The sequence below is a fragment of the Vigna umbellata genome, chromosome 3 (assembly GCF_029865625.1).
Source record: "Vigna umbellata cultivar VRB3 chromosome 3, Vumbellata_1.0, whole genome shotgun sequence".
NCBI classification, from domain to species: Eukaryota; Viridiplantae; Streptophyta; class Magnoliopsida; order Fabales; family Fabaceae; genus Vigna; species Vigna umbellata.
The window spans coordinates 49,754,186-49,777,100 of record NC_142167.1 but is presented as its reverse complement, the minus strand read 5'-3'; the positions used below and the strand labels follow the sequence as shown (position 1 = coordinate 49,777,100).

Below are 22,915 nucleotides of genomic sequence, written 5' to 3'. Positions count from 1 at the left end.
TCCAACCATTGCTCTTATCTTTGCTTGCTGAAAAAATGCAAGCATATGGTTACTACACATAATGTTAAAAAAAATGCATCACACCATACAATGACTCTGAAAAATTCCTTAAATTCTCTTATAGGAATCTTCACTCTCCTCTCAATCAATATAGACATTTCTTCCAACTGAGCGAATTTGAGTTACTTAGCCCTAATGAGGAATCTAAATTTATCATGTGATGGAAGTCTCCTCAACTCGAATCCTCAAGTCCAAAAGATAGAGATCAGAGATGCAGCGAATATGGTTAAATGTGCACTGAAATAGGAGAATTGATGTGGTTGGAAATGCTTTTTGATGAAAGTGCGGTAAGTGTATGGTGCCTCAAGCTTAGAAGGTCTTCCTACTAAGGAAGGAAGTTAAAGGAGAAGAAGAAGAATCTAGAATTAGAGTGACTCAAGAGCAAAGCAAGGCTAGACAGATTTTTGTAGCAATTCATTACTAAACTCAAAAGTGTGTTTACAAGAACTAGGCTTTCTTATTTATACTTATTTATAGGTAAGGGAGAGCCTCTAATTCGGTCCAATTTTCCCTCCAATTATCGAACTAAAAGCTAGCTAAAAAATTCACACTTTCTTTGCTAAATCACACCAAAATCGTGGCACTCATGTGGCATCTTACTTGCTAGCTTTGGGTGTCCAAGGGTTTACACTAGGCAACTCAAATTCCTAAAGGTATTCCAAGTTCATCCAAAGCCTTGATATGAGTCTTGAGTTGCCAATTGAATTACATATATATTCTCTTCAGAATTGTAATCAACTGAATTCTTACAAGTCGTCTAGACTATTACTCTCAAATAGAGGATATATGTTCAATATAATATAGTCTATAGACTCGCTTAGTCTCACTCTCTTTTCTCTCTTCCTTCTTCTTACAAAATAAGCAAATATTACAATAAAGCTTTGAGAGAACTTCTTAGTATTTCACTCTATCACTCTCTTTCTTCTCTTTATACAAAGGTAAGCATATATTCTGATGAAGCTTGAGAGTATTTTTTTTCTTGAGCTCTTATCTTTCTTTATTTGACTTTTCATTTGGCACAACTTTTGATGAACGAATCATCCTTCTTATATCTTCTTCTTTCTAACGTTCACTTTTGATTCTCATAAGGTAAGACAGATGAACACTTGTATTAATTGTCTTGTGCAAGGTAGAGCATATGTCTATATAGCAAGTATGTCCTATTTCTATTTACCTCGACATTTTCAATCGTTGGACAATAAATGTTGTTTAATGTTTGTTTAAAAGACTCAATATTTTGTGTTTTCTATTGTTTTACTAAGAGTGTGTTTGATATTGTTTAGCTTGTAGGAGGCTTTTTAGTTAGTATTTTATTTGGTATTCTTAATCTTTGTTAGAATTGTGTACCTTTATAGTGCACAATTAGTAGTGGGTGAAACTCAACTAGGCAGCGTATTAGGGGATACTAAGATTATCTAAGGATACCAGGAGTGGTGAGAATACTCAGTTGTAATCTTGTTGAAAATTATAGTGGAACCCTCTAAAAATAGAAGAGATTGGACGTACCTCAGTTAGAGTGAACAAGTACAAAAATATCTATGCACTTATTGTTTTATTCTCTCTCGACGCTGCTCTTACACAACCTGTAGTTGCAATTTCATTTCTAATATATGAGCTTTCTATACTAAACAACTTTTATTAAAAAGGAAGTTTCATTCAAATACTGAAGCACATATCTCTTAACCATTGTATAGAACTTGAAAAGAACACATCGTTTAAATCAATTTCAAAGTCGAGCTTTTAAACAAGCTATGCAAAATCTTTCAATCTCAACAAAGGTTCTATATCATACCGGTTGTGAAAAAGTTTATCAATAACATTATTCAACCGCCCCTTATAGTGTTTTTCAAGTATTTCAGTTAGTTTCAAAGTTAACCTCGCGGGATTAATCAATTAATAGTGTGCACAAATTCTAGTTTTGAATTAGAAAACTAATAAAAGGATGATATTTGATCTGATATCATGTTTTTTTTTGAAAAAATTGTACTCATGACATTCGAGAAGGAATGTATTTGAAGAAGGAATGAATGATGAGCTTTTGGAGGATCTTTTAAGTTTTCTTGTAATTTTATCTTTTCATTAAGTATAAAAAATAATCATTCACATAATGAGGATTGAATGCATCATAAGTAGATATTAAATATTAGTTATTAAGAATTATTGTGGAATATAAAAAGTTTTGTGTAATTCATCTTTTATACATGTGTAATTCATAAGATATATTATCTTATGAAGATAATATATGACGATCATCCCCTAACTTATTAGTCATATTCTCGTCTTTATTGAGTGTGACATCAATATTGTTTTAAAAAATAAATATGATAACGTTATCCCGTTTTACAAAAAGATAAATAAATATGATAACAAACTTCAAAAATAACTTTAAAAAGAATCAAATTATTTACTTTATAAATTAAAATTAGTTTATACAGAAATTAATTTATAGCTCTCAAATAATTTTATAACATTTTTATTTATTTTTCGAAATTATCTTTAATTAAAAATATATATATATATATATTTCTTTGTATTTTTTTCTAAACTCATTTTAGTTAGATTTGCTTAAAACCATATCAATATTTATAGTGTAAAACACATTTACGATTACCATTTATTGTAGTTAAACTCTTTCTTACAACGCTAAGCCATATTTAAGAAATAATTTGGGACACCTTAACCACATCTACGCACAAAATAGAAACCTTGACTTGTAAAGGAGAATAAACCTTGAGAGGCACAGCGTCTTTTACTTGTTGCAATGGTTTAAACCATCGGCTCATCGCCACGTATAACTAAATGTTGAGTATGGTTGAGGACCACCTATAAAACTCTAGATAACCATATAAGCTTCGTTACTTCCACTTCATTTGGATTATCACGAATGCTCTTACACAGTCATCTAGGATAACACCAAACATTTTCCTTCTGGATTTCATTCTTTTTTATATTCTTATAAATAAATCATTTTTTTAATATATAAAAGTTAACTTAAATAAATTTAATTTTTCAACGCATTTCTGTGTTTAATATATCAAAGGTTTAATCATTCACTAAGTCCCTATTTTCGAATGGAATCTCAATTTCGTTCCTTTCTTTCTGAAAATATCAATTGGGTCTCAATTTTATGAAAATTGCAACAAATCGATCCTTTCCGTTAATTTGGCTGGACGGCGTTAAAAAAATTGATGAGTGAATGCTGAGATAACGAACGAGCGCTCGTCCACCAGTGAACGAACGCTCGTCCAGCAGCGAACGAACGCTCGTCCACCAGAGAACGAACGTTCGTCGATCTCTTACTGCTGGACAACCGTTCGTTCCACACTGGACGACCGTTTGTTCGGTGGTCGACGAGCGTTCGTTCGCTGCTGGACGAGCGCTCGTTCGCTGCTGGACGAGCGCTCGTTCGTCATCTCAGCATTCACTCATCAATTTTTTTAACGCCGTCCAGCCAAATTAACGGAAAGGATCGATTTGTTGCAATTTTCATAAAATTGGAACCCAATTAATATTTTCAGAAAGAAAGGGACGAAATTGAGATTTCACGCGAAAATAGGGACTTAGTGAATGATTAAACCTATATCAAACGACAGCAAAACAAATACTCAACCACTGCACAACACGACGAACCTTGAAAACTGACCACCTCGAAAACAATTTAAATTAAAAATAAAACAAAATACTGATAGAGCAATGACCTGTCGCCACGTGTCGTAACTGCACTGGAATGTCACAGGGGAAACCTAACCACCACAAATTTTAAGCCTCAGAAGTGACCTTTTCGTTCGAGTGGGACCCACCACACTTGTTTTTGGGCTTTTGCTGACTCAACCGTCCCAATCTCTTGTCCTCCAAAAAGCATTCTCTTTTCTTACGTGGCACATCATTCTCCTCAACCCTACTAACAATATCATTTTTTTTCAAATTCTTTAGTATTATTATTTAAAAATAAATCAAATTTAAATGTCACTCATTTCCTATTAAAACCACTCATGATTTAGTGCGTTCTATCATAATTGCATATTGTTAAAAAGATCAATTTTAAATGAATGCAATAAAGAAATACACTGATGATATTTTCACCGTAATAAGTTGAATAAAAAATAAAGCATTGAAAACGAGTTTAATGATTTTATATTGACGATGTAAAATAATTTTATTATACATTATTATTTAATTAAAAATATATTTACGATGTTAAAATTATCACTTCAATATAGTCTAGGTATTGAATCTAAATACATACTTAAAGAAAGAAAATTACGTATTATTTATGCCACTTCCTTGGATAATTTGTTGTTGCCTAAATATCCTTCCGACAAGCAACCATTATTTTATTTTCTAGTTATACGAACTCAGTTGAAGCTTGATTTCCATCAAATACATGTTATTTAAATATCTAATAAATTAATTACATGTTTGATAGACGCGGTTGTTTTGGAAAAAAAAGAGAGAAGACATGAGGCATAATTAATTCCAACTTGTAGAAAATTAAATGTGCCCCCTTAGTAATTTTTAAAATTAATAAATTTTACTTTTATTTGTATAAGAAAATACATTATAAACTTTGAAATAATAATTTATCATTTTATAAATATGTGTGCTTTTTAGTTTTATACTTGTAAATCTGAAGTCATTATTTTAAATTTTTAATATTTATTTTAAAAGAAATAAATAACATTAATTCGATATTTAGTTTTAATATTATAAATTAAACATGTTTCAGACAAATTACTTTGTATATATTTATTTTAAACCCAGTACCACATAACTAGTTTCTTACTCATGTTTGCCTATAAATCACTCGATTTTCTGCTACAACTTCCCCTCTTCTCTTCCGCAGCTTTCAGTCTAGGATCCTCAAAATCTCAATTTTTTCTTTCTCTGTTGCAGTAACGCAATCATGCAAGTTCCTTTGATAGACAGGATCAACGATCTTCAAGTGGGTTTAAATTCTCTGCAAACCCCATCTTTTTCTTCTCAGATCACAACTTCCCTCGCTTCCGTTTCCATAGCATACAATTTCTGCAAATGGGGCGCAGTGATTCTTGCCCTAGTCGCTACCTTCGGCAGCATAATCAACAGAATCACCATTTTCATCATTCGCTTCCGCACCAAAGCCCCTTCTCTTCCCTCAATCGAAGAATACGACGACGTTTACTCCTCCACTGACGACGACGACGACTATGAAAACGACGACGATTTAACCTACTCGTCGTCAGAGTACGAAGACGAACCCTCCGCGTCTTCCAGCTTCATTCGTTTGGAAGACTATTTCCGAGTCAGAGGTACCGACGATAACGACGATAACCAAAACGACGAGTTCCAGACCCAAAACGGCACGCACAAACGACGTGGTAGCATCGGAGATATATTTTCCCTCTCAGAACTCGCCAACAGCAAGAGCGTCGTGAAGCTCTGGGACAGCATAGGCTTCGGGCTGGGATTAGATTTCGATGATTACGAGGATGGCGTCGTTTCGACTTACGACCCCGCGAGCTCCACGGCGTCACCCGCGGTGATGGTCTCGGCCGGGGAGGGCGCGTGCGGGAATCTGGCGGTGGAAATTTGGGACACGCGCCTGCGGCGTCGGAAGCCGACGGTGGTGGCGGAGTGGGGGCCCACCGTGGGAAAGACCCTGCGCGTGGAATCTGGCGGCGTGCAGAAGGTTTATGTAAGAGATGACGGACGTAACGGCGTGACGGTGGGGGACATGAGAAATGTCAGCACGCCGTTAGGCAACGTGACGGAGTCTGACGCGGATACTTGGTGGGATGCGGACGCAATTGTTGTTTCGGACGAACAGCAATCAATGTGCAACAACCAACTTGAATAATTGATGTTCCTTTTTGGGTGCTGGAAATATAATAATAATAATAAAATGAAAAAAAAATAGAAGGCCCCACCATTTTTTCTTAAGAGAAATTGTTTATTTGTATTATTCAATTTGAAGTTTATAATTGTAAATTAATAAATTAGTTCTTTGGTTTTGTACATAGCTCAAGCTTGTGTGGTGGGAAATAAGCGATCTTGTTTCCTTGAAATCATTGATGACAACTTTCTTATAGTGATTGTTTCTTAGTTGAATTTCCAAAGATTTAGTTATAATTTAATCCAATAATAAATTTAATAATTATACGAAGTGTTGTAAATATGTTAAAAAATATGGACATAAAACCATTACTTTGACTTTTAATTAATTATGATTTAATGTAATGAAATGTTGACCCTACGAAGTTTCCTAGCCAGCGAACTTTTCAAATATGATGAAGGTATCTTGAGAGGTCACGTGCATTGGTCATAACAAAGCGAAGAGATTTAGACGCATAAGAATGGTGTCTGACTAAATATTTGGTTCACGTTGTTTATAGATGTTCTAGAGATTCCTCGACTTTAAATTAGAAAAATTAAAATTAATATTTTTTTTTTACCATTTCTTATTTATGAGTGATATGTCTCTTGTTATAATTATATTTTCCAAAGAATGAGTAGTATATAATTTTTTTATTATTTGATTTACTAATTGTTTTTCGATATTTTAAGAATTATAAATATCTCAATATATTATGAAATATTTTAGATGTTTTCATTAATATTTTATTTATAATTGTATATGAGTTCCTAAAATTTTTTTAAAATTGTAAATTGATCCTTATATTTTCTTAATGAATGCAAATTAGTCCTTAATTATTTTTTTAGTATTTGCAACTTAGTGTATTAGTATTTAATGTTAAGTCTAATTTTGAAAAGAAAAGAACAAATAAAACTAACAAGGTTGGAATCAACTCTAGATAGTACCAAATAATCAAATCATTTTTCTTGCATATGGACAATAAAAGAGAAACTCCTACCATAATGCCAAGATAATGGACACAAAAGACGAAAGGAAAAAGAAGGAAGAACCAACAAGCATCGAGAAAAATCACAAGAGAAAAAGACACTAGAAAGATAAGTATAAACATTCATCCGTCCTTTAATTTCATGTACCATCTTAGCTTAAAATATCAAACAATTATTATTTCTATTCAAAGTAGGAAGATGACAAAAAGTAGAGTTCAAAATAATGAGGTTATCCTACAGGCTAAGGTTGTACAATCTGCTAGTTTTAAGGATAAAAATACAATTACAACATTCATGTGTTATTTCGGAATAATACAAGAGATGAGTTTATTATGTTAGTTTTAGAGTTTCAGTTTTCAAGTGTAAATGGGTTGATAGCAATTCGGGTGTAATGATAGATGATATTGGGTTCACTTTGGTGGATCTTAACAAAAATGAGTAATACAGATGAACAATTTATTATGACTAGTTAAGCAACACAAATATTCTATGTAATTAATCCAACAAATCAGAAATGGTCAGTGGTATTGGAAGGTAGAAGCATGCATATAAATGATGATGAAGACTATATAGATATACTTAAGACAAAATCTTTCTCATCAAGAACCATTGAAAACAAGATGAGTGATACAGATGAACCATTTATTATGACTAGTCAAGCAACACAAATATTATATGTAATTGATCAACGAATGAGAAATGATCAGTGATATTGGAAGGTAGAAGCATGCATATAAATGATGATGAAGACTATATTGATGTACTTGAGACAACATCTTTCTCATCAAGAACCATTGAAAATAAGGTCGATGACATAATCGATGAAATCCATGCAATTCGAAGTGATTCAATGACTACATATGAGAGAAAACAATATCCTAATAGGTGTATTTTTATTATTTTTTCCACTTTTACAATTTCTTTATTTTGTTTATTCTAACTTTATAGAGATAATTTGGTTTTTATATATATGATTTACTAACACTATGTTTTCAAGTATGACGAGCTCTTGATCAAGAAAGAATGGACATGGTAGATATGTGACTCAGTTGCTTGATGTCATATACCGACGAATTTTCATGGAGAGGTTAGTGGTGGAGATTAATCCTTGATTTGGTACACTTAAAGGCGCATATGCAGAAAAGTTTCGGAGTTATTTAAGCATGTTAGCAAAACACATGTCTCCTTGGGATGACGTACCGGAGATGGAGAAGAACCTCCTATGGAAGGATATTGTGATATGTTTACTTAAAATAGATACATTATTTAATACGTTTTTACTTTAATCATTAACATCTTTTTTTTAATAACAACAAAATTTTGATATTCCTAATAATGAGAAAATAAGGAAGAAAGTCTTACCCCATATTGCAATCAGATAGGGACATTCCTTAGGGAAAGTATAAAATATCTAAGGTGGAGTGGATGCAGTTTAGAGTAACTAGAGAATCTTGGGACTGACAAGTTTATTTCCTAATATTTTGTTCTAGTCATACAAGGCATTCGTTTATTACTTAAACTTATTAATTTTTATGGTTTGAGAGGAAAAAAAGGATTGTTTTCCAACAGAGAGAAAGACTTAATGATGCATCACACGTACTCTCACATGGTGGTTATGCATTATTAAAGAAAAAGATGGGAAAGTCTCGTGCCAAGGCTTTAGGAATTAAGTCCCTTGACCTAGCACCTCCACCTGCTAGGTGTGAGATGTGGGAGACTGCATAGACTAAGTTTGATGATCAAAATACATCACAATGAGCTCAACAGATATAAAAAAGAATTGTAAGTACAAACTCTAAACCTAAAACCATAGTTCATTTGAATTTTATGTAACAAACTTCATTATGATATGTAGGATGAGTTAGTTGAGAAACAAACTCAGGGTTCATATGTTAGCTAAGGTAGGGAGAGTATTCTCATAACAGCCACTGGAAAGCCAGACTACCTAAGTCGTGTGCGTGGCGTTGGAGGTGTTATTGGCTTGAAAGACTACTTTGAACTTGCACAGAGAAGTACAAATTCCTTGAGTCAAAAGGTATGAGGAAGTTGGAGCTTCAAATGGAGGGAAAACTAAACCAACGCATGACTGTTATGGAGCAACACTTCATGGAAGGCCTCCAACAACAACAAGAAATACAAAAAGCACTTGAAGAAATATTTCAATCCATGACCCAGCAAAATGATGATCTCCCCACTGAAGATCCAATAGGATGTCATGTGAGCACCAAATGTTCATGTCTATTGCATATCATACTAACTACACTTGTCAGTATGAGCTATTGGTTGATGGAGATCCCCATGCATAGTGGCCGTAAGACAACAACTTGTAGGAAGGCACACTATTCATGGTGCCCCACAACGTGCATGTGACAATTGATGAAGTCCAAGACCCCCACACTCAAGTGCTTATGCCAACTTCTGAAATTCAATTCGTGGGGAGGCATTAGGCACATTTATAGCTTGGCCTAAAGCTTTGATCATGCCATATTTTGGCCCACGACAGATATTATATTGTTATTCTTAATATTTTTATGTCTAAGTTAGAAATAAATGATTCATAACTTTTAAAATGTTTATTTCAATTATTCCGTCTTGAGAAGTAACTCATACATGAACTTGTGATCCAAGGATCATGACATGGCAGAAGTAAAGGATGACCCTCTAGAAAAACTAATGACAAAATTATACAGGTTGAATAAAGGACCGATAGAGCTGAAGTGGGAGTTAAGAGTATTTGGTTGTCAATGTCATGTGCCATTGTATATTACTCTAAATGATAGAGGTCATTGGTGGAGAAATGATGTTAAATATTTTAATCCTACAACTATAGTGTATGTAAGATTTTTCATTGTCTTCCATATTTAAATATTCAAATTGTTATTTTTTAATATATATATATATATATATATATATATATATATTCACTCAACTTTATTGTTATAGGTAAATGGACACCATCATGGTGGACCAAGGTCGAGCATTCATGTATGGATTTTTTTGAACCTCAAAGCATTCAACCTTCTGGAAACACAATTGAATTCAAGCAATCATATTTGCAAACATGGATGGTTGAGTGTAAAAGAGACATGTACATCGCGTCATACATTGATAGGTATGTGTTACTCATTCTACAATTTTATGAAGGTTTACTTAATTAATCAACTCACTATTTGTGATTCATGATAGAACTCATTGGCAACTAATGGTAATCATACCAAGTCAATGCACACTGTATGGTTTTGTTCCTTACACAGGAAGATGAAACCTGCCTTGAAACTTTTGCTAACAGCCAAGGTATGAGTTTAGTGGTGATGGACGTTGGATATATATTTTTTAAATGATAATCATCATCTAACACACATTAAAATAGGTAAAATAGTCATAAAAAAATAAATTGTATATATATTTTTTAAATGATAAAAAATAAAAATAATAATATTAAATAAATGTAAAAAATTCATATATATTAATGTAACATTTCTTTACCCTGAATGCATTAAATGAAGCGTATAACAGCACGATACATTCAAAGTTGACCTAAATCAATTCGGGAGAAATTAACTAGGGGAATAAATGCTCTAAATATAAAAAATCGCGTAAATCAAAAATAAAACTTGAAAAGAAATAGTAGAACTGTGTTAAAATATAAAAATGAAAAAAAAAACATAAAAAGACAAAAGAGAGAAAACAAATAGAAACAAATAGAAAATGAAAAATAGAAATAGTAAATTAAAAAAAACAGAAACTCAGATAAAAAACAGGAAATATAAAAATAAAATATAAGAAAAATACAGAAAAATGTAAATAAAGAGATTAATAATTAATCTTCAACCTTCAACCTTCCACGGATGATGAAATATAAAAATTTGAAAAGGTAAAGAAAGAAACATAAGAGAGAACATGAGAGAAAAGTTAGAAAGAAAAAAAACTCTAGATGTAAGTAAACTTAAAATTTGAAATTAAACCATAATTATAATTAAGTACAATTAAGTTAACTTAGATAAACTTATAGTAATATTTTCATATTAGAAAACATACCAAAAAAAATCTAATAAAAGAATCATTATAAATAATCTAGTGCCGTCAAAATGGGTTGAAACCTGTGAGTCAATCCGGCTCACCACGGGTTTGAGCTGGGTTGGGTTGAAAAAAAACGTGAAAATTTTGATGCGAGTCAATTTTGATCCGGCTCGTTAAGAACCTGACTCACCCGGGTTGAACCCGTGTTGGCTCACCAACCCACCTATTTTTTTTATTGAAATCAAATTAATTAAATTAATTATTCAAAACGTACAACCTTTACTTCGAAGTAGAGCTTTTAGTGTTGTGTTGTATTGTTGTGTATCCAAAAGTTCCCCTCTAGTATATATTTTTGTTAATTGCTATAGGTAGTTTCTTGGTCAAACGGTTGTGTATGTCTTATTAAACTAAATTGACAAAATTTTATGCTTGATAGCTTAGAATATATAACAATAGAGTTCTTTTGTTTCATTTTCTTTTATATCAATTGGTCCAATTATTATTGTTTCAATTTGATCGATTAGAGTAACATGTTATAAAAATCTCAAAAGAAGAGGGTGAAAAAAAAGTTAAGTGAGCGAATGAGCCAACCCGTTTAACCCACCAACTAGTGGTGGGTCAGGTCGGGTTCAAATTTTTTCGGCTCGCTAATAAATGAGCCGGGTTGGGTTGGCTCATTAAGTGACCAATCCGTGGTGAGTCGGGTTGGATCGAGTCGAGTTACCTGTTTTGATAGCTCTAAAGTAATCCATGCATTTTCGTAAGTTATGTAAGTATTGGTAATTGAAATCAAATCAAATTTCTTTTTTGACGAAAAATTAAAAGTCCTTAAATATTGATTGTTAATAGTTTTTTCGTACAATTGTGTAGATAAGTTCTAGCATTTAATTATAAAAAAGTTTGTTTCGTTTAATTAATTAACCCAGTTAAGGTTGGAATGCATACTTCTTGTTTGTTATTATAGGATTGAAAAAGTGTATGTGGATTACTTGAATTCGAGATAAAGAGCATAAAGCTGTTTGAGGTTTGAATATAGGTGTTAGGTGAATAAATAAATCCAAGACTCAAAGTTAACAATAATTTATGGTTGGTGTGCCTAATGTCGGAATTATGGATATAATTTATGTGACATGAAAGGCAATTATTGATTATTTAATAAAATGAAATGGTTGGCTTGAAAATGACATCTTACTCGTCTTTCTATAAAATTAAAGATAATATTTATACGATTTATATAGGATGGAATGGTATGGTAATAGCTTCTAGTTACTTTTTTTAATTGGATAAATATTTGCCTCTATCAATACCTATGTACGATATACATTATAAAAGTACTATTATATCTTTTTAATATCGTAAATATTTATAAAAAATTAAATATATTTAACAAAATATTTTAACTATAAAAATTTATAAAAAATTGTATAAAAATAATTTAAAATTAAATAAATTTTTAAAAATTTGTATAAATATGAAAATTTTTAAAAACTTATATTAAAAATATAGAAAATTTATATATAAAATTTGATTTTAAACATTTAAAGATAACCAAGTCCAAATAAATTCAAATAAAATATATAAAATATAATATATCATTATTATAAGTTTCAAATAAAGTATAAATAAACTTGAATTTATATAAATCCAAATAAAATTATAAAAGTAAATATTAATCTTATTTTTTATTTTATACACACACACATATATATATATATATATATATATATATATATATATATATATATATATATATATATATATATATATGAGGATAGTTTAGTAAATTAAAAATTAGCAATATAAATATTTATAGGTACAAAGGATATGATACCTACCTGTATTCGTCCTATTAATATGTGGATATAAAATATATTTGTATTCGTTAATTATAAATCATTTATAATATTTATTTTCTATCAGTTGCAGAGTTTATCTATATATATTCATGAATATAATTATTTTACATCCTTAATCATCCTCTTAAACCACAAATAGAATAAACAAAATATATACCCACAAATTTCACTAATTACAACCCTTCCCTAACAATGGTTAGGTTAAATGGTATTTGTTTTATCCAATTATTATCAGTAATTTCATCTTAATATTTTTTAAAATTTTAATTTGATCACAATTATTCTTTCATTAAATTTATGTTGACTAGATTATTATAATGTCACGAGGTATTCGTTGTTCATATTATATGACATTTTTGTCAACAAGTAAACTATAATCGTTTTTGTAACATCCCAGATTATATAAAAATATATAATATAGTAGTCCACATTTTAATATAATAGAACAGTTAGAATAAGACTTACAGATAAAGTCTTAAGGTTACAATCATCCCAAAATGGTTATAATTTAAAACTTTAAACACCCATAAGACCTGCTCTAGGGGCACATCACCTACTTCTGTTCACATCCAAATGGATGATCGTTGCAAAAAGGACACACCACACACAAGCAGACACAAAACAAACAGAAGGGTGAGCTAGATATACAAAACTCATGTTATAACAATCACACACAACATACAAGTTTAATTCAAAGTTACTGGATCACATAACATAACTTGTTACACTTTAAAAAACTTGACTCGTCTGGACTTCTACTACTTTGCACTCGTGGTCATGCACTCGTGGTGGCTTCTACTGCTTTGCAAAGCCGTTGCTAATGGGTTTCACCCTACCATACTCACGAGGTTAGTCCGTTATCACTCACCTTGGGTCATACTGGAAGCACCCAAGACTAGGACCTCCTACTACTCCTCACGACATGGATCGATCCTTTCTAACTGAGAAGAAAGACTATTGGAGCTTCAGGATAACCTCCAAGACTGAGCTTCCATGCAAATCATTCTAAACATACTAAGGGGCACCACCATGGATCCACTCCTTGATGATCATGGAATTACGTCCAATAACATAGGGCACCACCATGTAACCTCCCTTTGAGATCCATGGAATTACGTCCATCAACCATACTGTCACTTTGAAACTTAACTCAAGACATGAACAACCAAATACCATAATACTATCACATTGAATCCAAACATATAACCTCAGTGATCATACACTATCATAGATACTTCTACACCATTCTAATAATCAAAACATAGTTCAAGGTTATCAGAAAATAAGAATAAAAAGAATAAAAATAGGTTCTGGGCAAGTCGCTTAGCGCACCAAACTCGTTGAGCGAATAACCAAAACAATGGATTTTACTCACTCACATTCGCTCAGCGCACCAAGCCTATGCACTCAGCTAAAGTCCATTCGCTCAGCGCACCAAGTTTGTGCGCTTAGCTAAACTGAAAATTCTGCTACACATTATCAGACCCTAAACCCTCGCATAGCGCCCCAAATTCGCTATTCGAATTGAATTAGCATTTTCCCAGGCAACCACCATTCGCACAGCGCCCAGATTTGCTATGAGAATTACCAAAACAGAGAGCAGCACCCTCCAGTCATTCGCATAACGCACCAGCTCGCACAGCGAATGACTCAAACAGAGAGCACCCTCGACAGGGACTCGCTATGCGAGACCATATGCATAGCGAGTCTGCATAATCTACATAACACAAATTCTGTAGAATTATGCACTCAAACACCCCCTTACCATTTCTAGGCCTTATCTCCAATTTGTAACACCTCTAATTCATGTTTTACACCTAATTAAACTTGTCTAGATGTTCCTAAACCTTCTTACTACAGTTCTAACTTGATTACAACTCAACTTTTTCTCCTCAACATCAATTTCCACAACTTGAGGACCCCAAACCCAATTCTAACACTTCGCACCTATTTGGATCACTTTGGTGACTGAAACAAGTCACAATACACTTGCAAAGACTGCCCCAACAGACCACGATAGTCCTTGACCACTACTTCTCAAAATCACTACCTCACTTCCTTTATAATAACCTAAAACACTATCAAAACTCCAAATTTTCTATCTAACCAAAGTTATAACAGATTTCACACTTCAAACACTTCCAATGTGACTAATTATAGCAATTTAAACTCATTCAAATCAATTTGAATTATCACAACACAATTTCATAGATTTCAGTTTCAGCACAAACCACAACATAAAATTAAGACCTCAAATACCACTCTAAAACAGCACACCAATTCAAATTTCAGCATACATACATATCATACCACAAATTCAAAGAAGTATTCTAGCTCCCCTTACCTCAAAACTTCACAGCCCAGCTCAAAGACTCGCCTCAACAGTACCTTGAGTTGTGACAAACCTAGACAGCACCCTACACACCACCACTTGGTGATCAAGAACAACTCTTAAAGCTAGAATCGGACAGGAAATGCAAGAGAGGAAGCATAAGACGCATGCAACCAGCAAAGATTGCATGCTTTAGGTCCAAAACAGCAGAGGAAAGGGGAAAATAGCTTACCGGTCCGAATGAAGAAAGTGATCGGTCAGTTGTGGAGTCCTCTACGCTGCGGATACTAGGGCACCACCTGATCAGAAATCAAATGGTTCAGAGAGGAGGAATGGTAGAGAGAAAGTAGAGGAACTTGAAGAACTGAGTTCTAGAGAGAGATAGAAGGATTTGGCTAATGAACCAGGATGTTCTAAAATTATATTTATACTAGTGAATGTGTTTTAACATTAAAATTTGGTTTCATTAATGTAATACACCTATCAGCTTTCTAATTCTAATTTTTCAGGTCTCACAGTTTCAAAGCATATGTATTGTTATAATATTGTTACTATAAATTTTACGAAAAATATTATATTAAGTAATTTTAAAAAAATAAATTAAATTGAGAACAATTAAAATAGGTTTAATCCTTTAGTACATCCCTATTTATGTACGAATGTCTCAATTGGGTCCTCGTTTTTTAAAGTGTATCAAAATGGTCCTTAATTTTGAAAATTCATATCAATTGAGTCCTTTCCGTTAAGTTGGCTGGACGGTGTTAAAAAAATTCATGAGTGGATGCTGAGATGACGAACGAACGCTCGTCCACCAGCGAACGAACGCTCGTCCACCAGAAAATGAACGCTCGTCGACCTATTATTGCTGGACGACCGTTCGTTCCACACTGGACGACCGTTCGTTCGGTGGTCGACGAGCGTTCGTTCGCTGATGGACGAGCGTTCGTCCGCTGGTGGACGAGCGTTCGTCCGTTGGTGGACGAGCGTTCGTCCGCTGGTGGACGAGCGTCCGTTCGTCCTCTCAGCATTCACTCATCAATTTTTTTAACGCCGTCCAGCCAACTTAACGGAAAGGACTCAATTGATATGAATTTTCAAAATTAAGGACCATTTTGATACACTTTAAAAAACGAGGACCCAATTGAGACATTCGTACATAAATAGGGATGTACTAAAGGATTAAACCATTAAAATATTGAAATGAGATTGAAAAAGATGATTATAATAATGCAATATTAAAAAAAAAACCTATTATCAGTGTATTACGAGTTCTTCTCCTACAACCTTTGGCTATATTGATGAAATAAATAATTTAGTCCACTAATATAAAAATCTAATGCTAATTGGTAGCCTATATTGGTCTAATTTGGAGAACCAATTTAAGCTTCATTTTTGTCTCTACAAAATTCAAAATATTATAAGTATTTTATTTTTTTCTATCACTTTGTTCACTTAAATGGATTTAGGGGAGGTGATTGAATGAATTTGAGAATATTTGAAAGTAAATTTTTTGTTGTTTATTTGAGTGGATTTGGAGGTAAGTAAGAGTGGATTTGGAAATAAATTTTTTTAATCTATCACATCAATCAAATTCTACACTAATTCCCACAAACTTTACTTCCAAATCTACTCTCATTTACCTCCAAATCCATTCAAATAAATAATAAAAAATTTACCTTCAAATCCTCTCAAATTCATTCAATCATTCTCTTCCAAATCCATTCAAGTGAACAAAACCTTAGTGATCTCACCTAATCATGTAAAGTGAATTGGAGAAGGTTAAAGTGAGACTGGCTCTCCAAAACTAAATTAAATATTTTTTTTGTATTTTTAATTATTTATTTTATTAATATTTTTTTTCTTCTTTACTCTAAACAGGATGTTGAATACCCAAAAAAAAAGTTATACTTTAAGAATTTTATTGTTCAATGGTAATTTTTCATTATCAAATAAAAAAGTAGTTTTGATAAAAGTTAGTGTAATTAATTTTGAAAAATGGAAATTAATTTATATTTGCTTGAAAAATTATTATTCCTAAAGAATATATATTAATTTTATAAAAATTTATTCAAAATAATTTTTTAATTGTAGTCATATTTTAAATATATAATTTTATTATTTTCAAAAGTTGAAAATATAACCTATGTTGAATTTGCTTGAGAAATAAGGTAATTTTGAAAGAAAATATATTAAAAGTAAGTCCTTTTTTATATGTTTAGAAATTACATATATTTAGATCAAATCCTAAAAACACATTTACTTTTATATCTTTCATATTTTGAAGGTTTTTATGCATTTAAAATTATATAAATGTGTTTGAGTTTAAAAAGAAATAATTTTTTTCTAAGAAGAATTATTGATAAAAAATCAAACAAATTATTGTTTTTATAAAATTGTGCTAATATAAAAACATTTTCGTATATCAAAACTGAATAAAAATAAACATAATTTTATTAAATTAAAAAAAACAATAATAAAAAACTAGATGTTAATACAATTGCATAATTTGTTTCAAGAGTGTAGGACTAATGGATGTAATTAAGTTACACAATTAGTTAGATGAATACGTTAACTTAACGAGAAAACTTTTGAATATTATTAAGAATAAAATAGTTAACTTGTCAAAAGAAGGTCTATGGGCTAGTCTTAACCCATAACACTTTGTGGATATATTGTCGTGCAGACTTTTTTACTAAATGATTTATTTTGGTCCTTTAGAATTTTTTTGTCTCCATCCATATATATGACTAAATTATATGAGATAGACTAATTTGACACATCTATGGACATTACATATATAACATAACTTTCTTGTGTGTTCTGCGTTGTAAGCATTCCTTGTTGATTCACATTTATTCTTTCCTAATATTACTTTGAGTTGTTATATTTATTTACACATTACATAGAAAGACAGCATGTTGTGATGAAAAAAACGGTCAAAAACAATAACAACTTAACAAAGAGTAATAATGCAACGAAAAATTAATCTACCTTCTTGTGAGAATCTACTAGGAACACCAAAACCAAATAAAACAAAAGTAGAATCCAAAACACAAAAAAGCACCAACAATTTTAATATGGAAAACCCCTCAATACAAGGGTAAAAACCACAAGTCGTCCAAACCAAAGAAAAGTCCACTATGATCAATAATAGGATACAAAAATGTCTAATAAAAACACTAAATGGTGTTTTCAATAAGCCAATTTAACTAAACACAAACGTTTATAAATGAGAGCAAAGAAAATGAAACTTCTCCAAAACAGAGTTGTTGATGCAAGACTATTTTCTCGAAAAATCTAGACCTCCGATTGATGATACGAATGGTCAGAATGAAGAACCATACGTCTAGAACCCACTGTCTAAAAATCAGCTCGATCCAACGGTAAACGGCTTCACAATAATTAAAACACTGTGCATATTTTGTGTTATGCGGAAAAGATTTTTTCTCTTCCTTTTTCTCTCCTTTAGACTTTTCCCTCTCTTCAAAATCACTATAATATGTGTCTTTCTAATCTGACTCATCTTCATTAAACCAAGTGATACATAATGATTTACATTATTTGGACTTATTCTCCACGTAGAAAGAAAACTCAATAATTCAACTTGTTGGACGTTGCTTTTGAATTGATATATTCAGTTTTATATATAAGAATTAGTTGAATGTTGTAACTTATTCATTTTCTTATTAAAGAACATTATGATAAAATGTAAGTGTAAAAGTAGTTTATCTTAACAAATGTTATCAATTTATTGAAAGATAATAAAACAATATAAAATATTTAATTTTATTTATTATCTTTAAAACTTTAATTTAGTAACATTTTAGAGATATAGATGGTAAGTGTGTTAATCTTAACATTAAAGTGATTTTTCAAAATCATTAAAGAGTATATAATTTAAGAAATAAAAAACCATGCTTTTCAAATTTCAGAAATGAAAATAATGTTTAAAATTTATAAAGCTAAAAATGGATTTATTCTAAATTTTGGAAACTAGAATCTTAATTAAATAATAAAATGATAACCTTATTTCTCTAATACATGTTAGTAACTTAAGACACAAACCGAACATTTAGTTTAATGAGACCACCATGAAAGTATTTAAATATAGTAATAAATTTTAAATATCAAAATAATTAGACACCTTTTTATAGTTAAAATCTTGTTAATTAATGTTAGACACCAATTTAAATTTTAATTCACAAATCAATTATAAATTTTTATTCATAATAGAAACTATTTTAGATACCACTAATTTTTTATTTATAAAATGATATATATGACTAATTATTTTTTATCTTTAAACTTAGTTTTTATTTAATGATTTTCTTGTAATAGACTTACTATACTCATATACTTTATTTTACCTATTTTTCTAGACAACGAGGAATCATCAACCTATCCCCTTATATTTGAGAATATTCATGCAAAATTGGATATTGAAATTGTTTTTATTTAATAACGTGGTACAATTCAACTACAAATTTATAAAATTGTTGTAAAATTTTAAAAAATTATAAGTTTGGTGACACGACTTCAATATAAGAAAATTGTTACCTATTAGTATAGCTTTACTTTATCCAGTTTGAAGTCATGTGATATAGACGTGACTTTCATGTTATGCTAAGAGGTATTTAACATTCACACAACTTTCATTAAGTTAATATAATTGGTTAATTTTTTTTTCACACGATTTTAATATGAATCATCATACAAGAATAGTTCAATAATAACACGACTTCTATTCTACACAAAAGTTGTTTCAGTCTATAACGACTTCAAAAGAAAATTAAAATCAATGAAATCATTTCAATATGGCACGAATGTGCTATGTAAAAAAAAAACCAACATATTAGCCTTAATCAAATTTGTGTTAATGTTGAACGACTACCTCAACACTAAAGTTATGACTATATCATATTACTTCAGCTTGATATTAAACTAAAGTTGTAACATCCCAAAATACAATAATTACCATAATTCAGAATTAATTACAATTAACCGTAAACACTTCAGTCTTTACATTAAAAAAACGAGGTTCCAAAGCCGAACGACTTTAATACATAATTAACATGCACGAAGCGGAAAGGGAAAATCTAGAACGAACGGTTTTACAAAATATTTAACCGAACGTCAAAATGGAAACTAACATTTACACTCCTAACATAAACGAGCGTTCTAAGGCTCGGCTTTGACTTCCACTTCGACCAGATTTTCTTCTTCAATGACGTCTTCTAGAGTGGCCTCGCATTCTGCTCACATCCACACGGATGATCATTGCAAGACAAGACGAACGTACACATACAATGGACAACACAAGGAAAAACAAAAGGGTAAGCTTAAGTAATTTAATTAATACATCAACATATACACCAACATTTCAATTCACACAAGCACATAACTCAACATATAACATCATCCTACATATGTATATATATTCTAGACCGACCGTCCGGACTGTATGAATCTGTGTAGTTACAAGCGTCCTTGCACCCGAGTGATGTAGTAACTGGGATACACCAAACAGCTGCCACTCGAGGTTAGTCCGTTCTTACGTCGCCCATGTTAACTTATGGACTAAGGACCTCCTGCCGTTTCCACACATGACATACTCCCTCTACATGAGGATGAGTACTCACGGAACATCAGGATGGACAGCGAGTCTTAACTTATCCACAGTCATACTTTACCAAATTTAATATTCCATATAAGTAAGAGTCGTTCCTCCTTGGAACGCTCGTTCAAATTCCATAATCGTATAATCGTTCCATATAATGTTCACCTTTTAAATCTTCATACTTTATTATCATTTTCATCATTCGTTTCAAATACCCAAAATAACGAACGTTCAACCCTCTGAAGGATGAGGACAAACGTGAACAGCGAGACCGAGAAGTACTCGTCGCCAATCAGGATAACTCGACATATGATTATTTGACGAACGTTACTACTACTCAATTCAGTTGAATGAAATGACTCTAAAATGATACCATCAATATTCAGAATATTCTAAGTACTAAGATGTTAAACAGAATCCAATGGATGAAGATACAACAAGATGAGGAATTGACTACACTATGAACCATTAGTTTAAAGGAGTCGACTGCCAGTCAATGACCGAACGCGACAATATACTTTTACGAAGTATTTGGACGAACGCTAGTTACGTCCGTTAAGAAAAATCCAAGGTAAGGACAAGCGTTCGGTATAAGACCGAACACTTCATTAGCACAAACGCTGGGTAGATGACCGAGCACCAATTATGACGAACGCTTGATACAAAACCGAGCGCTACTTAAGACGAACGCTTGGTTTAAGACCGAGCGTTACTTATTTTAAGGTGTAATTTAATATTATTGGATTTAAGGTATACGACATCTCTATACTAAGCCGAACGCTCAAATATAGTAATTCAAATGGGGACGCTCGTTCTCGATCAGAGTTCTTTCCAAATGAAAGAATTCCATTCTAAGTCATTTTCAGGGAAACCGAACGATATAAGACCGTACGATGACGAGCGTAATTTATCATAGGGAGAATTATCATATTCAGATTTTTCATCTATCTTAACTCAACATTTTTCATACAACTCAAACTTTATCCTTTTCATATCCATCATTAATTCACATACTTTATAGAATTCATCATATTAACAAATTAAACTATACAATAAACATTCATCTTCCAACCCATACGTATCAGAATCAACATGCAGTTCAACCAACAGAAATCACATTCATTCATGCATAAAAGCGATCATTCATGCATACTCAATCAGCACATATACATCTATATATCATACAGTAAATCCATATCATGCTTTCATACAACATACAAGTATAAATTAAATTATTAAGCTTCCCTTACTCGGATTCGTAAACAGCTTGACCTAGACGGAAGGTTTGGCTTCGTCCAACTAATGTTTTTCTACCCTCAATGTCACTTGACTTTTCCAAAACAAATCTAGCCACAGGAAAAACGAAATACTTAGACTACACACTTGCATGCAGCCAAACTTAGTTTTTCAGGAAACCCTAGAACGAACTACTAAAGGAGACTTACCAGTTTCAGCCTTTGAAACTGTTCGGTCCAGCTTGTAGCTCACGGTTCCGCGAACGTCCCTACGGTCTCTGAAAGTTGATCGGAGAAGATGGTGGTGAGTTTCAGTAGAGAGAAGGTGAAGGTTTCTAGAGAGAAGGTGGATAAAATGAAGGGTTGGGTTCTGAGGAAGAAGAAGAGTGTGTGCAGGTGAGAGAGAGAGTTTTTCAAAAACTCAGTTTTGTTAATCCCACGTCCAAACGGACGAGCGTCTCCTCTGCTGACACCTGCACCCCCACTTCTGATTTCAGAAGCTTCTAACGTGACAAGTGGCGTTCGTGCATGCAGTGCTTAGTGGGTTTTTAATGGCTCTGCAAATGACGTGGCGTGCATTGATTGTGATTTGACAGATAATTTGCAGTGCTGATTTCCTAGGGTCTTACAAAAGTTGTGATAGTGGAGATTGATTTCTCGTATTGTAAATACATTGTTAATTGGGAGGCTAAGGGCTTGAACTGTTAGACGCCCATTGAAATTATATATTAAACCATGATAAACAGGAAAAACGAATTTATAGTATTCACGCAAGTGCATGAGCATGCCCCTTGTTTTAAAAATCAATAATGCAAATAAACATAATAATTACAAAATACTAACTGGCAGCCTGTAATAAGAAAATACTAAAAACAAGTGGCTGCATAATATAACAGGGAATCCAACAATGTCTCACAAGATAGATAGAGCAAGCCAGAAAATTCAAGCTGTGCTA

At 32.0% G+C, this 22,915-nt stretch overlaps 1 protein-coding gene across 1 annotated transcript; it reads left to right on the top strand.

The window, feature by feature from the left end:
* The first annotated feature begins 4,830 nt into the window (after positions 1 to 4,830).
* Positions 4,831 to 6,054, top strand: LOC124829964 (uncharacterized). The gene has a single exon (XM_047303549.2). It carries the CDS (start codon positions 4,964 to 4,966, stop codon positions 5,894 to 5,896), a length of 933 nt encoding a protein of 310 aa, XP_047159505.1. The 5' UTR covers positions 4,831 to 4,963; the 3' UTR covers positions 5,897 to 6,054.
* Positions 6,055 to 22,915: the final 16,861 nt, after the last annotated feature.

Excerpts from the sequence above, each read along its gene's own strand:
- LOC124829964 (XM_047303549.2), top strand. The coding sequence starts at position 4,964 with ATGCAAGTTCCTTTGATAGACAGGATCAACGATCTTCAAGTGGGTTTA.